General features: G+C 34.8%; 1 protein-coding gene across 3 annotated transcripts in view; it reads left to right on the top strand.

The window, feature by feature from the left end:
• The window catches only part of VAV3 (vav guanine nucleotide exchange factor 3), a 397,859-nt gene that overhangs the window by 356,731 nt on the left and 23,469 nt on the right, over window positions 1-17,659 (top strand). For all 3 annotated transcript variants that reach the window (XM_025385822.1, XM_025385815.1, XM_025385831.1), the window contains 3 exons: window positions 4,910-4,944; window positions 11,342-11,458; window positions 12,021-12,108. In XM_025385822.1, coding sequence (XP_025241607.1) covers window positions 4,910-4,944; window positions 11,342-11,458; window positions 12,021-12,108 — 240 coding nt within the window. The remainder of the gene's footprint in view (window positions 1-4,909; window positions 4,945-11,341; window positions 11,459-12,020; window positions 12,109-17,659) is intronic.

The raw sequence follows: 17,659 nt of genomic DNA, 5'->3' as shown, positions 1-17,659 counted from the left end.
GAACCTAAAGACATCAAATCAAGAATATTAAGCATTGAATATACCATGTACTGTTTTCTGTTTACATCCTCTTGAATAAGGCTGAAAAATGAGCATTTGAAATTTTAGTGATAGTCTGGCACAAAGTCGGTATTTAATAAATTACTGTTGAATGAATGAACAAAGGAGTGAAAAAGCAAATGCAAGTCCCTCGCTGTATACAGAACATTGCCAATGGTAGATACTAATTAAGACAGCCTGTAGAATCCTATGGAATGATATTTGCTGACCCAAGAAGTGGCTAGAAGGAGAAATATGTTCAGAAATTTTAAGATGACAGAGTTGTAGGGTAACTTCTAATTGTAAGCAGGACTACTAAATATGGTTGTTTTATATTAGTAAGTAGCTACTTAAAATTTTACTGCTTAATGAAATTATAGATTCATTTTTTAAATTATGGGGCAAGTTAAGTGAAGATACATAGAGGGGAATTTGAAGGGGAGAGGATAGTTTGAGGGAGTTTGCAAAATGGTATTGCTTTTGATTCTGGGATATATTGTTTATCAGGGGTCCATGAGTAGTGCTGAATGTTCTATTCTGGGCTTAAAATTTATTTTCCTACATGTGCTACATCCTTCTCCTCAAAAGTTCTGAAATAGGCAGGTAGAAACCTAAAACTGAGGAAAACACAGGCAGTTCATAAATGAGTCAACTTCATTTCTGGCAATATGGCAACTAGAGACAAAGCCTGGAACTGCAGCACAATGCAAAATTGGGTATACCTCTGATTCCAGGAGCCCTTGGTGGATGAACTAGGAGAAAATCCATCCCACTGATGATGATATGCCTACCTTGGTATTGGTTCAGGATTGGAAAGAAAAAAGGAGAATTTCTAACTTTAAATCTGAAACCATCTAGATGAAGGGCTGAAATTCATACCAGCTTTGCTACCTAAATAATTCTAAGCTGGAAGTGTAGTTTAAAATTATTCCAGATTATTCCACTGCACTCCAGTCTCCAGACAGAGCAAGACTCTGTCTCAAATAAAAAATTAAAATTTAAAAAAAAAATCCACATTAATTATTCTCCCAATGAAAATTCAAATTCTCTCTGGATCAGAGCCTCTTTGCACATATTTCCCAAAGGACTTTTATACATAATGTCCTAGGGAACATACATTCACAATTTGGAATCTTTAAATGAATCCAGAAACAAACCACTTTATGCCAAGATCGGCAGAAACAATAAAATATATAATTAAACTGACAAATATAGCAAATATTTGAATTTTAGATACTAAATTCAAAATTTTATACTTAATATAGTTTAAGAAATTAAAGGGAAAAAATCTAAGAGGAAAGCAAGACACTAATTGGGTATTTATGAAAAAGATTCAGGTATAGTAATTGAAATGAAAGCCTTAGTGGACATATTACATGGCATATCAGACACAGTTGTGTAGGAAATTGGAGGAGAAATCTGAAGAAATTTCTCAAAGAACAATTCAGAGAGATTAAGAAATTAAAAATAAAACAGAAAATGGAGTGATGAGATGCAAATACATTTAATAGAAGGAGAGAATAGATAATTGTAGAAAAGCAATATTCAAATAAACAATGCCTGAGAACTTCCCAGATTCTATAATAAAACTAATCTTCAGAGTCAAGGAGCATACATTAAAATTAATCAACACCTGGATGCATTTTAATGAAACTAGAAGACATTAAAGACAAAATATTAAAACTAACTGAGACAAAAGATAGGTTATCTATAAAGGATTGATTATTAGACCCAGCTAACAACAGCAGTAATAGAAGCAACAAGAGTTTCCACTTCTGGTAACTGTTGAATAGCTCCTATTTGGCCAGTCCTCCCACACATAACTACAAGTTGTGGACAAAATATCAAAACAAAACTATCTGAAGGCACTGCCCAGGAGAAGACTGACACTTGGAAAAAGGAATGGTACTAGGGTGAGTTTCTTTGTTTTATAACTAGCTCTAAGATAGGCACTGGATTGTACCATGCAGGGTGGCTAAAATTCAGATAGAAACTTTATGATATTTCTGACTTAAAGAACCAGACTAAGGAGTGAGTTTAATGCAGTCTCAGCAGCTGGAAAAGGATGTAGGAAATCTTAAAAAGAGTCAGAGAGAGGAAACCTCAAATTCTGTGTATAAACTTTAAGGAAAGCTAGGTCTTTGTAGGAACATAAGAAAATCCAGAGCCTCTGCAGTAGATCATTCATTCAAATTGTCCAAGATACAGGATAAAATTACTCAGTATACAAAGGAGCAGGAAAATATGAACCATACTCAACAGAGAAGAGAATGAAGGGAGATCAACCCTGTGATTTCCCATATGATGACTTAGGAAAAGATTTTAAAAGCAGCTATTATGGTGCTCTAGGACACAAAGGAAAACATGTTCATAATGAATGGACAGAAAACCTCAAAAGAGAAATAGGAACTACAAAAAAGAACCAAATAGAGATTATACAATGTGAACCTACAGTGTCTGGATTAATATCTGAAACAATAAGAATATGTTAGAAGTTGTGAGAGGAAATTACTATCCTCTTAGAAATTTCTCAAAAGATGAAATAGTGAGAGTTTATTCAAACAAACACAAAGTTCACTTCTAAGTGTGTCATCTAGCTTCATAAGGTATATACTTCAGGAAGAAGCACACATAGATAGACACACATATATATTTATTTATATATATTTAGACCCATATAAATATTTCTGTATGTGTGTGTGTGTGTGTGTGTGTATATATATATAATTTTGTATGGATTCTATATTCTCAATGTTTTTTAAAAACTATATGTTCATAGCAGAAGTTTAGCAGTGTTAATAGACTATGGTGCTGACAGAAAATGGCATTAGGAAAAAATAGTAACCGTATGCTCAAAGATGAAAAAGTTCCCAAAAGGAAATTAACTATAATCTTAAATATGAAGTATCTGTCCAGACAAAGACCCATAGTACACAGAAGAAAGTGCAGAGGGCCCATGACTGATGGAAAAGGATAGGGTCTACCTGAGTAATAGGGATCATGGCTGGGAAGGTAGTCCTGGATCTTCACATGTCATAATGCACCCACTGGAGGGAGAACAGCTCTAGTGGGACACTTCAGGGTGGAACAGCCTCAGTTACCTGTTCTGTTTTAGAATCTTATGTCACTGTTTCCTTTTTTGGATCTCCAACCTTTTTAACAGCCAAAGGAGTCCACAGCCAGAATATTTTGAAATTCTTTACTCTCCTCCTTCCTGTCTCCTTTTTTTTTTTTTTTTTTTTTTTTTGACTCTCTATGGAAAGCTTGGTTTAAGAATAAATATACATTATACTTTTAAAGAACAGGGAGGGGGAAAGAGGAAATATTTTTCCCATCAGATTTCAGAAGCCATGTATATCTTCTTATCAAAGGGGAAACTATTGAAGATCAATTTGTTTGTGAAAACAAAATTTGTAAGAAACTATTTGAATGATTAGAATGGGTATAATTTACCTTCAGTATTACTTGCTGCTTATCAGGATTTTACAAAGTGGTTTTTTAAAAAATGTAATCCATAGGATAAAAATATTTGAATATTAATAGTCAAATGTTCTGATTAGAAAGATGATTTTTGATACAGTTTGCGTATTCCTCATTTGAAAATCTGACATCTGAAATGCTCTAAAGTCTGAACTTTTTGAGTGCCAACATGAGGCTCAAAGGAAATGCTTATTGGAGAATGTAAGATTTTAGATTTTTGGATTAGGGATGCTGAATGTAATGCAAATATTCTAATTTTTTGTAAATCCAAAATGTGAAACATCTCTAGTCCCAACCATTGCAGATAAGGGATGCTCAACCTGTAGATAACTCTTAACCTGGAAGGGCAAAATAGTAACAGCACATTATGAAGACTAGCATGGCTAGAGACATGTTCACATTGGCTAATCTCTGAAATACTATAGTTTTTACTGTTCCAAATGAGGGAACGATATTTTCAATCACCTAATATAAAAATCCCAGTAATAGCATGGGATGCATATATCAGAGATTTGGACATGAGACAAACTATCTCTACTCCTATTCGTAGGAATTTTTAAACTTTGTAACCCTCTCTGTACAATGTATTTTATTTCTTATTTTTAACATTAATATACCTGCTCTGTCTTTGTTCATTTTCTATTTGACCATCAGCTGCTACAAATTTTCTTTCTTTGTTTGAATAGAAAATGCAGTATTTTTCCTTGTGCAAAGTTCTATGAGAAAAAAAAAGGAAAAATAAGTATTTTTCATGACTTTTTTCTGAATAAAGGTTTCTAGTTGGTAGATTTTTAAATCAGAATTTGGAATTTATTACAAAATAAGAGTCTCTATCCAGTGTATATTGTTTATTTTGCATGTTTTCCCAATGTCTTGGAAAAATAAAGTGCTATTTGGTTTTCTTAATGTTTTCACTTTAATTTTCTTTGATAAGATTAAATTGCCTTCATAATAAATAATAAAATATTAAAAATATTAAATATCTACATCCACTGTATATTGTTTAATTTGCATGTTTTTCCAAGGTCTTGGAAAAGTAAAGTGCTATTCGGTTTTCTTAATAACGTTTTCACTTTAATTTTCTTTGATAGGATTAAATTGCCTTGATAATAAATATTAAAAGTTTCCAGTTCATATTTGCCTGCTATCTCTCCTCTTAGAGTTACAGTGGCAGTAAAATGAATGAAAGAATGAATTAAAGTGAAATGAATTATTTTCTACTTATCTGACATATACTATGATTCACTCTGTATAAAATTGCCAGTGGATAGTTCCAGGACTGTGCTACTTAGGGTTTTATAGAGCTGAGTCAGCTGAACTGAATTAATGATTGATTTCTAAAAGCTTCCCTTAAGTAAACTTAATCTATTTTTGCCTTTTTATATCCTAGGTGCCCAAACCAGTAGATTATTCTTGCCAACCCTGGTAAGTATAAAAAATGTTTATGTAGCTAGGTTGAAATACCATACCCTTAGCTCCAGGATGCCTTAAATGTGGGAGTAGTAAACCATATTCCATTTCCATTTGTCTCGGCTAAAGGTGTTTTCAGATGTAACAAAACACCATAATGAATTCTTGTATTGCTGACCTTTCCATATCTTTATCTGAGAGGGAGGTGTGTGTGCATGCATGAGCACCCAGTGCCCTTGACAGATAAAGTTGATACCAGCCACAGAAAGGAATGGAACATATGCATATGTATCTTATATTTTATGTATTTAATAAAGCAGAGAGAAAAATATGATTTCATTTTCTAAAACTAAAAATTAGCTCAAAAGGGACAACAGCAGATTTTTTTAAATTGTTATAGTTTTTTGTTTTTTTTTTTTTTTTTGAGACGGAGTCTCGCTCTGTTGCCCGGGCTGGAGTGCAGTGGCCGGATCTCGGCTCACTGCAAGCTCCGCCTCCCGGGTTCACGCCATTCTCCTGCCTCAGCCTCCCGTGTAGCTGGGACTACCGGCGCCCGCCACCTCGCCCGGCTAGTTTTTTGTATTTTTTAGTAGAGACGGGGTTTCACCGTGTTAGCCAGGATGGTCTCGATCTCCTGACCTCGTGATCCGCCCGTCTCGGCCTCCCAAAGATTGTTATAGTTTTAAAGATGGGGTCTTGCTCTGTCGCCTAGGATGGAATGCAGTGATGCCATCATAACTCACTGCAGCCTTGAATTCCTGAGCCCAAGTGATCCTCCAAAGTGCTGGATTACAGATGTGAGCCACTGCTTGTGGCCGACACTAATAGCTTCTAAAAATAAAATTTACAACATATAACATGGCAGCAACAAAATATATCATAAAGATAGGGGCACCCGTACCACTTGGCAGCTGGCAGTATCATTAACAAAACCTAGGAAGTGTAGTGGATAGTAATTATTATTTTCTAGATAACTCCAACTATTAAAAAATATATTTAGGATTTAGTATAGTTATGGTTATCATAATAACTAATATATACTATTTGTTATATGCTTTGTACCATACATGTTTTGTTTTATTTCTTCAACATTTATATAAGAAAAATGGTGGTGACTGTTATTTTTATGGGTGGAGAAACAAAGAAACAGAGCGTGCAGCTAGTGAGTGGTAAAGCCGGAATTTCCAGGTTATGCCATCTGTACATTGCTATACTGCCCCCAAAATACAGAATGTGAGCACATTACTCATTTCTGTTTGTTTTCCTGAATTTTGCATTTGACTTCTCTTAAAAAGACTGAATCTATTTTTATTTTCTTGATATTAAAATACATGCATAGAAACGAGAGATCAGAATACATATATAAATATAATATCCTGGGAATGTATAGTACTAGTTGGGTTTGCATGTTACCATGTGAGTTATCTGATATTTTTTACATATTCTGATTATTTTCTGTTCTATAACAAAAACATGGAAAATGCTGAGTTACTTTTCAAAGTGTAGGAATCCATTGTGCAACGTATGGGATTCTCCTCGGGCCCTCCTACACCTCCCCTCCTCTGGCAGTCACTCTGTCTTCTGTAGTTACTGTCTGCCCTTCCTGATATCCCTCCCTGGGCCTCAGCACTGAGCTTGCTGAAGAAATTGCAGCAGGTTTGTGATAGAACTGGGAATGTGCTTCATTTTTACCTGATTGAAGACAATTTGAAATTATTAGTGTCTGTGGAATTTTAAACTATAGTCCTGAAAGAAATTAAATTTGGAGACTAGAGCTGATAGCATTGACAATCAAACTGAAAAACATCAGGAACTGTTAAAAATCTTGAAAGTGTGATGATTAGGTTTCTTCTCTTATACCATTTTTCATGTAACTGGCATTATAGTTACAAAGGTAATGATTTGAGAGATGAAATACTAATACCTCAAACTGTATGGATTTTATGAAATAAACTTATTAGGTACCTGAGAACCATTCAGGGCACCTGAGGGTAGGCTTTGTACCCTTAGTTTTAAAATGTACCCTTGCCAATAAGTAAAATCCTACTGAAAATATGACCAGTTAGAATAATATTATTCTTATAAAAGCAAGATGTTCAGGCAAAGGGAGAGCCTTGAAAATAGCAAGAAATAAGGATGTAGTAGAATTTTAAAATTACCTTTCTTTTTTTCTTGAGCAACCTGGACAATCTATTTAAACTAAGCAGGCAGTTTGATGTGAAATGTCTTCTGCTAGGGAACAAAATGATCAACTACCCCAGAAAATAGAACCTTCAATTTTAGAAATACTAAACTATTTAGAGAAAATTACTTTGCATGATGGCATGGTAGTTCTCAAGTCACTGAGAAGTTAAGTATCACCAACTATATTATCTACTCATTATTTCTACATTTAAAAGTAAGTTGTTTGCACAAGGTAAATTTTGTCTCTTGCATACATAATGAAATAAAATAGAAAATTAAGATGATTATCTTCAATAATCTATGTTTTGGGGTATTAAAAGACAGAAATGAGATTTGGGACTGCAAACTGGGGAACTGTCCTAAAATCTGTACACAGAACAAGAGATAGATGTCAGGGTCCCTGCCTTTTCCCATAGTAGTCTGAACAAATTGCCCTTTCCTGCAGCAGTAGGAGACACTGGAGTTAGAAGCTATATTATGTGGAAAAGGTGAACCCTATAGGGCCTAGATTTGGAAAGATCAAGCCTAGCAGAGACTGGGGAGATGCCACAGTGAAAACAGAGGGCTGTGTATACTGAGTGATGATGTTCTCCAGTTCTCTTGTGTAGCTCAGTTTTAGCACTATGACAGCTGGGTCCCATATACACATACTACTCTGTCTTGGTATTCAGACAGGAATTTGGAAGATTTTTGGCCAAAGAAACGAAATAGAGTTAAAAATCTAAAATCCAGACCTTTGGGTGTTTCCCAGCTCGGTCTTCAGGTTCTTGTCAAATGATCAGATTCAACTGGGCGTAGTGGCTCATACCTGTAATCCCTGCACTTTGGGAGGCCAAGGCAGGCAGATCACGAGGTCAGGAGTTCGAGACCAGCCTGGCCAACATATTGAAACCCCGTCTCTACTAAAAATACAAAAAATTAGTCAGACGTGGTGGTGGGTGCCTGTAATCCTAGCTACTCAGGAGGCTGAGGCAGGAGAATCACTTGAACCCCAGAGATGGTGGTTGCAGGCAGCTGAGATCACGCCACTGCATACCAGCCCGGGTGACAGTGTGAGATTTCATCTCAAAAAAAAAAAAAAAAGATCAGACTCCTACCCAGTGGACCTACTTTGGTGCTCACACACACAGAGCTTCCAGTCAATGGTGTATGCATCCCTCTTAAGAAGGAACAAACAACAAAAAGTAACCATACATTTGAGGAAACCCTTGAACTGAAAAAAAAAAAAAAGAGAGAAACTTGAAAATAGATATTAGAGTGAGCAGACAGCTTTAAAAAACCTTTTATTTACATCTTCAAAATTAAGAGAAAACTTAAGTTCATTGGATGTAAGCTCAATGTTTTAGAAAACAAATCAAAAAGGAGCTCTTTTAGGTTGAATATTGTAGAAGACTTGGAAAATAAAGTTGAGCAAATCTTCCAAAAAGTCGGAGATAGATAATAGAGGAGAAGCGATGTGGAAACTAGGCTATTGACCCAGGGGATACAGCATTCAAGTAGTAGAAATTCCAGAAAGAGAAAACCAAGGACAGCAATTATCAAAGAAATGATACAGACATTTCTCAGAACCAAAGGACCTGTGGCTCCAAATTGAAGATACTTCTAAAAGGCCAGGACAATATATATTAAAAACACACACACACACACACACACACATTTTCATGAAATTTTGCAGTATAGAGAATACAGAAAGAATTTGAAGGTTTCTAGGAGAAAAAAATCAGGTCACATACAAAGAATTAGAAATGGCATTGAATGGAAATTAGAAGACAATGAATCAATGTATTAATATTTGAGAGCCAAAATAATTTCTCACCTAGAATTATTTACCCAATAGCCAAACTATGAATATTTCAATAATATAGCCAAGCTATGCGTTACTAGGTAAAATAAAATATTTTCATAGATGCGGGACTTCAGAGTATTACACACTGTGTATGTTTAGAAAAAGCTGAAGGGTGAGCTAATCAAGGAAGGGGGAGATATAGAAGCCAGGAAAGGGGAGCAAAGAGAAGTCCCAGACTACAGTAATTCAACAGGCTTAGTAGATCAAGCAGTATCAATTAGAAGAGTGTGGAGGGCTCAGAAGAAAAGGCTCCAGAGAAAATTAACAGGTAGATTATGTGATTGTCTTAATTCAGTTAATGCAGCTGTAGGTTGAGTATCCCCTATTCAAAATGCTTGGGACCAGAAGTGTTTTGAATTTCAGATTTTTTCAGATTTGGGAATATTTGCATAAACATCATGAGATATATTCAGGATGGGACCCAAGTGTAAACACAAAATTTATTTATGTTTTATATATATCTTATACACAAAGCCTGAAGGTAATTTTATATAATATTTTAAATTTTGTGCATGAAACAAAGTTTCGACTGCATTTTGACTACAATGTAAATTTCAACGTGGATTTTAAGGGGACATTCAAACCATAGCAATGGTGTTGAAAAATGTATTATTGGGACGTATATTTGGAAGGAATCTGTGATAGAGACAAAGAACTTGAACAAACAAAAACATAAGCAATTTTATTTTGGAGAGCAGTTATTCTTTGAATGAACACCATGCCAAAACTGGGCCAGTTGACAGCTTGGCTTTGTAGAGGTTACAGAAAGACAAGAGTGAGGAACAGCACTATAAAGGAGTGAGCACAGGTGGTAGGAAGAAGATGATTTTTCTTCCTTATGTCTAAAATTGATAAGAAATTGTCATATAATTGTTTAGAAATACACAAGTAGAAATAAAAAATAGGTACAATGTTTGAAATGGGACTTGGAGTAGAATGCTTGTCTGTTGGAATACTGCTGCTTTTTTGTTATTATAATGTGAATGGACTTTTAAAACTACGTTAATGCATAGCTTTGATAAAAATGCATACACTAAATACTAGTTGTGATAAGTGTCATGAAAATAGGGATATTGTAATGAGAATATGGAGTAGGTAGTACAAGATGCAGGACAACATTCTTTAGATGGTATGGTCAGAGAAGACCCCTCTAAACTTTAACAATGAGAAGGAATATTGTGTTGATAGAGCATGAGTATTACCAGACAAGAGTACAGTCTGTGAGAAGACTCTAAGCTCAAAAGGAGCTCGAGAAACTCCTGGATCTGAAAGAAGGCTGGACACTAGTGATGAAGGCAGATATAAGAGATAAGGTTGAAGACAGGTAGGCATGAATGAGTCAGATTATTACTAGGTCCTAGTAGTTCATGAGTTGTTATAACTTTTCTTTTAACACAAGGTACCATCTGCATAAAATGCCCTTAATTCCTCTTTTATACTAGATGGAAACCTAACATGTTCTCCATCAACAAACTTTTATTGAATGCCTGCCATGTGCATTTTAAATGAATATTAAGTTTGCATTGGAGGTGAATGTTTATACTGAGTTACATGAGTCTATATGTGAACCAGAGGATTTTCAGGTATATTAATTATTGACTAGCTTTGAAAGAGAACCAATCTAAACAGAATTTTTCTTTTACATTCTATTGACTAAAATCTCTGATGTATCTTGCCAGGAGATTTTACACCTATATATGACTTGAGGGGTCATTAAAGATTATTTTAAGATTGAATTTGGGCCTTTTGTTTTTGTAGTTATTGTGGAGCTTCTGTATGCTTAAGGCCACCAAAATCTAGGGAGATTGAATTCTGGTTTTGAAAAATATCTACCTTTTGAAACTAAATTTTACTCATTATAACTAATTGCTTAAGAAAATTTGTTATCAAAATTGTGGAATATATGAATTAATCTCATATCAGAAAAATAATTATTTAAAATAACATTACTAGAATTTTTTTAAAAAAGATACTTAAAGGAGATTTCATTTCATAGTATATATAGAAAAGCTAAAATAAGTGTGTCTGTGTATCTTATACAGGGCAGTTTCTCCCTACAAGTCTTTTTCCTTCCTATCCTTAAGCTCCCACAACTGTCTTTTTACCCAATACCCACTGACTCCTCTTTGTCCCATTTGTTTACTAAGTGCTTAGGAGGTATTAGGCACTGTTCATTTTGCTGTTGTTAGCTTTGTAGAGCATTTGTGTTTGGACGTATTAAAGGACCTTTTACTGATTTATTTTTCTTAAACAATGTAATTAGTACAGAATTACCAACAGCTCAGCTCTGCTACTAAATTCAATATTGAGAGATACTTACTTTTAGCCTCTGTTCTCTTCCAGGTATATTATCCAAATTTTCTGTGTCATTGTTTTTTACAGGTATGCTGGAGCAATGGAAAGATTGCAAGCAGAGACTGAACTTATTAATAGGGTAAATAGTACTTACCTTGTGAGGCACAGGACCAAAGAGTCAGGAGAATATGCAATTAGCATTAAGTAAGTAGGACAAGTACTTTACAGAAATAGATTTCCTGTTTTCATAATTGCGTAGACCATCTGACATGTATAACACTGAAGTTGAAAACCAAAGTTCTAATTGCAGAAGAAATAATGCATCTATCCAGACAGTTCATTAATACTTGAAAATATCTTTGAAAAACAGTAAAAAGTGTTATAGGCTGCTAATTGGCATATTAGATTTCTTTCATAATATTGTGTTTTGGTGGTTTGATGTGTGTATATTTCTAGTAAATACTAACAGTATAAATTTCTAGATTTTTGTCTTATTTTTCTACATTCTCAAACTGAACTTACTAAATAAATTGCACATAATGAATAGTCAAATCCAACCTCCCTTCTCACTTCAAATATTGGTTGTATCCTCAACCAGTCCAGTAAATATATTTTGTTAATTAGCTGTCACCAGTGTATTGGCATAGGTATATATTTTGTCTGCAGAATTAATTCCTATAATGTTATTGGGGCATGCCCTCTGGTAATTATTGATTTCTACTGATTAAAAACACATTTATATTCATAAGTTATTCATTGCCCACAGGTACAATAATGAAGCAAAGCACATCAAGATTTTAACAAGAGATGGCTTTTTTCACATTGCAGAAAATAGAAAATTTAAAAGTTTAATGGTAAGCATTGATTATTTCTTTTCAATCTGGGATCCTTATTTTTCTTTTGTTAGAAAGGTCATTTTAATTCTATAGTTTCTTGGAAATTTTGCTCACTGAAAAGTTAAAGAGAATCGTATTCTAATTTTGCAACAAAATCCTGAAAATTCTAATTTAAAAATCTCTAAGTTTTATATTGCTCAAATCATATTCTTCATTGTAAATTGTTTGCAGGTTTTAGATACAGTTTTGGTTTCTATTTAAATGACACAGCAGATTTTTAATATAACTTTCTTTCCTCTTTTTTCTTCCTTTGCCTCTGTGTCCTGATTCAGGCAGAGGACAGTATTTTAAATTATAACACAAAAAGTTGTATTTAGTAAAATATGTCTAACATTTAGGTCCATTTTTTATAAAATGCAATATAAAGTCAAATTGAAAAGATTATTGTATTTTCTGCTATTTTAAGTGAACTCTACCGTGGTTCTCATTCATTACCTTGGATAATTATGCATTAACAAGGTAACATTTTTGCCACTTAACAGTTGATATTTCATAGGAATTGTGTATTTAAATGGAAATAGTATATTGTCAAATCACATCAAATGAATAAGGATTATTCCCACAGTTTTAAAAAAATACAACTGATTCATACTTTTGTTAGCATATAAGAATATTTTGTGTATGTCATTTAAACAATGTGTATATGTCATCATGTATGCATTGCTAACAGTAAACTCTCTAAGTTCACATTTCCTTAAGTGGTCTCAAGTATGTTTCTCAAGTTTGGTAGTTTCTTGAGATAATGAAGAGTTTGGATATAGGACATAAGATGCATTTGTACTGCTAAGTACCTTGAGTAACATTGGGAAGGACCACTCATTGACTGAACCATCAATCAAATGATACATACTGCATCCTTCCAGAATAGATCTCAAAGCACTTTGCAGATGTTAACTTTAAAGTTAAACTGAGTGTAATGGAGCCTTACAAAGTAGGCCAGCTTGAATACCTTATCCAAAAATTTAGAGCTCCTTCAAGGCGGGTGTCAGTGTTTTAAAGAAATTGAAGCATCCTGAGTTGAAAGAAAAATAAAATCTCTATGGATGTAAAGATCATTCCTAGTTCAAAAGCTAAGGATGGGCAGCAAGGTCGTGTCCTGGAAAATGTAAACTCTGTCAAATTTGTAACCAAGATCCAGGCATCCTTCCTGCTGGAAGTAATTTACATTCTGTTGAAACAAGCAGGCTGAGCACAGAGAGAATTGGACCAGAGGAGGTTCCTCATAAAACGAAAACTTGGAGGGAGGTGGCAAGTGGATGCACAAATAATGAATGACAGACACAGCTGAGACATGATAAAAGCATGCACAGGGGCTCTCCACATCTCTGCAAGACACGCCAGCTTGAGCTTTCACCTGCAGAACTTCCTTGGATGCTAATGAGGCTGCTCCACAGTGCTATAGTTACTATGGGACTTAAAAAACTGCTGCAGGGCCAAAGATAACTGCCAGCCTTGCAGACTTTGAAAGTAGCAAAAGTAACTCCCATCAGAAGAGACAAGCAAAGAAGATGAAAGGAATAGGCACTGAAAAGGGCCAATCAATTTAGCTTTGTGTCACCTGGGTTCAACTCAAGGAAGTTCTTCAGAAGCCAAGGTTAGATGTGAAAAGCCAGTAATACCAGTGACCTGGATTAGTAGACATAGATGCATGAGTTCCTATCTGCATGTAAAGCTGTGATTATAGTGAAAGCAATAGCGACCTAGCATTAAAAAAAAATTGTGTCAGAGAGCCTTAAAAGTTTCTACAATAATATTCTCTGGAAAAAGAACTAAAAGTACTTCTCACGGGACTAAAGTAAGCTTTTCGTATATGTTATGTATAAAATCTCAGCAATGTCACTATTAGAGACATGTGCATATGTGTTTTTTTCTCCATATCTGGGCATCTTTTGTAAGGAAGCACTAATAACAGCATGTTAAAGGGAAGGGACTAAGAATGTTAGCAAAGCAAAATGAAACTAATAAACATTAGCAAAGGATGTAATTGTGGAAAGAAAAACAAGGAGCTGGAAAAAATCTCAGTATCAGAAAAGCACTTTTGTCAGGTTTAGCAAATAACTGTAAAAATTACTGAAGAGGCAGCTGAACTAATCTGAAGTTACTCCTCCTTTTTGTTTCTGTTCATTTGTTGAGCAAATTTATATTGAGTCCTTACTATGTGAAATGACTTTCTGGAGAACTCAAAAGGACTCAACCGTTCTAAAAAGAAGCTTTAAGAATCGGTAAGTATGTCTACACCAAGAACTTCACCATAGACCACTCCTTGGAACCTAGGCTGGGAAATGCCACATGAATACTTGGTCAGAAGGGATGGCTCATGTTTTAGCAACCTGAACTTCTGGAACGAGGTAGAAGATGATTAATTGGTGTGAAGACTTCTCAAAATCAAGATCATACTAACTTCAAAGAGTTACCCTTTACCATGTTGGAGTCAAACACACTTCTCTATTATAAGTAAGGAGTGATCTGTGGAGTTGTTTCTTAAGAATAGTTCAGTATCCTCTTATTATTGTTATTAGTATACTCTTCTATCTGTGAAACACAACAGGGCCTGGAATTACATTTAAATCTGGAAAGCGTGTAAAACATAAGCAAACTCCAGAGCTTCTTTTACATTAACTGGTTTCTCAATGAGAAGGTTGACTTTAGGTGGTTATGACCTAACCTTTTTCCCTTGAGTTTCAATAGCTTGGTTAATCAGAATCTTTGTTTTTCTTAGTCATTAAATGCAAATCCTAAATGAATTTCTGTATCCAGATTACAAGGCATTAATTTTGTTCTAATTTTCATGTATGCCAGACAGTCCATGTCCAAATGCTGTTTATAAACCATCTCCATTGCCTGTTTCCTTGGTAATTGGAATGACTGGCTCTCACTCATTATTTTTAAGAGACTTGAATTGTTGACACTGCTGTGTCAGTGTGAGATAAGGAAAGCTTAGCGATTTCTTTTGTTTAGAGTCTTCTTATTTACTTGTTGTACCTGAAGGTCAATGACTGTTAAAGCAGGGGTGGATTAGACTAAAATACAGAAAGCATAAAGGCAAATTGGAAAAGATCCATAGTGACACTATTTAATTCTACCCAGTTAGAAACATGTAGGAAGATTTACCCTCATAAGACTGTAAAAATGGAACTAAAATATCTTCCATGCTTAGTGAAGTGATAAAGAGTGTTTTGCATTTTACTAAGCCGCATGACCCTAGGCCTTGGAAAACTCATTTTTTCTTCCATAAAATTTGGGAGTGGGCGAGTGTTAAGTAATCACCAAATCCTTTCTCAGTATAATAATTCTATGGTTTCTAGCCAAATTCACATAAATTGTAATTCATAGCAAAAATCATAAAATTCATATTACCTATAACAAAATTATGTCGAAGTTCAAAGCTATAGCTTATAATTCCTTTCAAGTTTGTTTTCACATTTGCTAAAGAAAATAACACATTTTACTCAATTTAAGTAATAAGACTAGGAGAAAACTCTTCGGTATCATTTGTATCGGTGACATTGTGTGTGTGGTGGGGGGTGTGTGTGTGTGTGTGTGTGTGTATTTCTTCCAGAGACCTCACAAAATTTTGCTTCATATTTAAAAAAAAAATAAATAGAAATATTGGTCACTAAGTAGAATTTAATTCTATGCCTTGTCTGTGCAAAACATGTTAAAATTCACCAAAATACAAATGCATATTCTGATAATTGAAACCATTTTGGAGATACAAATTTCTACAGAGTCTTTTGTTTCTTTTTCTCTTTTTTTTTAAAGGTCAGTCTGATTACAAATTTCTTGCTTCAACAAGGACCCACATTATCTGGGCCCAAGGAAGAAAGGAAGAAATACATATTTTTCAAGTTATAGATATAATATTTGCAAGACCCTAACATCTTAAGACTTAAGAAAATAAAGTACCTAGTACATCATGAACACATAGCAAAAACTACTTCACTTTTGCCTCCCTGTTTTTTTAATGTGTTTTTTGGTATTTTGTTTTGTTTTGTTTTGAGACAGTTTCATTCTTGTTGCCCAGACTGGAGTACAGTGGCAAGGTCTCAGCTCACTGCAGCCTTCACCTCCCGGGTTCAAGTGATTCTCCTGCCTCAGCCTCCCAAGTAGCTGGGATCACAGGCACCTGCCACCACACCTGGCTAACTTCTTTGTATTTTTAGTAGAGACAGGGTTTCACCATGTTGGCCAGGTTGGTCTCGAACTCCTGACCTCAGGTGATCCACCTGCCTCAACCTCTCAAAGTGCTGGAATTACAGGCACAAACCACCATGCCCGGCCCTTGTTTTTGTATTTACATTTGTTAGGCACTATTTGCTAATAGTATGATATAGTTAAGAGCACAAACTTGGGAGAAAGACGCTAGCTGTGTGACTTTGCGTAAGTTCACTCACCTCACTGAGATTTGAGCTTCAATGGGAATAAGGCCCATTTCATAATGTTCTTGAGTGAAGGTTATAAGAAACTATGTAAAGGGCCTGGCATATGGGATAATGTGGTAGCTGTTACGATTTTTCACATGTATTAGGTACTTTATATATTCTTTGTTGTCATCTGTGAAATGGTTTATTAGCCCCATTTTGTAGGTGCGATTGAAAAATCGCCATTTGCCTTATCCAATGCTTTAGCCAAACTGTGCTGCTTTTAGCTTGTGAAAGGTGATCTTTGTTTATCACCTTTGTGTCTGTTTCCAGCCTGCCCGCTCTACCTAAAATGATCTTTCCCTGGTTCCCGGCTATTGTAATTTTACTAGTTCTTCAGTTTAAGCCAAGCTACTTGTATTACAAAACTTTTCATCATCCTTCTCATTGGATACACAAAACCAAGTTCTCTCTCCTGCCTTTGAACTTTCCCTTCCCTTGATGAGAACTCCTCAAGGGCAGGAGGCTTAGCTTTATAATCTCTGTGACCCCTGAAGCTCCTGGTACAGTGCATTCCGCAACACACTCAAGTTTTGTCTTAAATAATAAATCATCGATGATTCTCTTTTTCTTCTTTCAGCTGATTTCTGGACTCATTGATTTGTTTGGGGAACTTTGAACATAACCACTGAACACAGATATTAAGTTGATGGCTGTGGGATTTTTAGAAGAATCGAGTGTTTTTTTTTTTTTCTGTTTTTTATTTTTAAAAAGGTGCACCAATAGAAGCATTGAATAATTAAGTTAAAAGTGATTTTTCTTTTATTTTCATTTCAGATATTTATAAAAAATTTTTATATCTGCAGTACTCATTTGATGATAAGATACATTTTTATTGTGAATTATTATTCAGTTTCAGTTTACAGTAGAGAGATTCAGATTTCTGCAGAATCTATGAAACCAACCTGTGAAATTTTCTGAAACCATAATTTGAAGGATGGCATGTGGTTATTACATTAGGCTTAGATGTATTTAAGACAAATTATTTATGAGAGAAAATTGGAAAGAATTACATTGACCTCTGTGAGTAGCAGATATGCGGAGCTATGACGGGTACTATACTTCATCAGAAACTAAAAACAATGTCA

This window comes from Theropithecus gelada, chromosome 1, assembly GCF_003255815.1.
Source record: "Theropithecus gelada isolate Dixy chromosome 1, Tgel_1.0, whole genome shotgun sequence".
NCBI classification, from domain to species: Eukaryota; Metazoa; Chordata; class Mammalia; order Primates; family Cercopithecidae; genus Theropithecus; species Theropithecus gelada.
The sequence above is the reverse complement of the archived record's forward strand: the minus strand, read 5'-3'. Positions and strand labels throughout refer to the sequence as shown.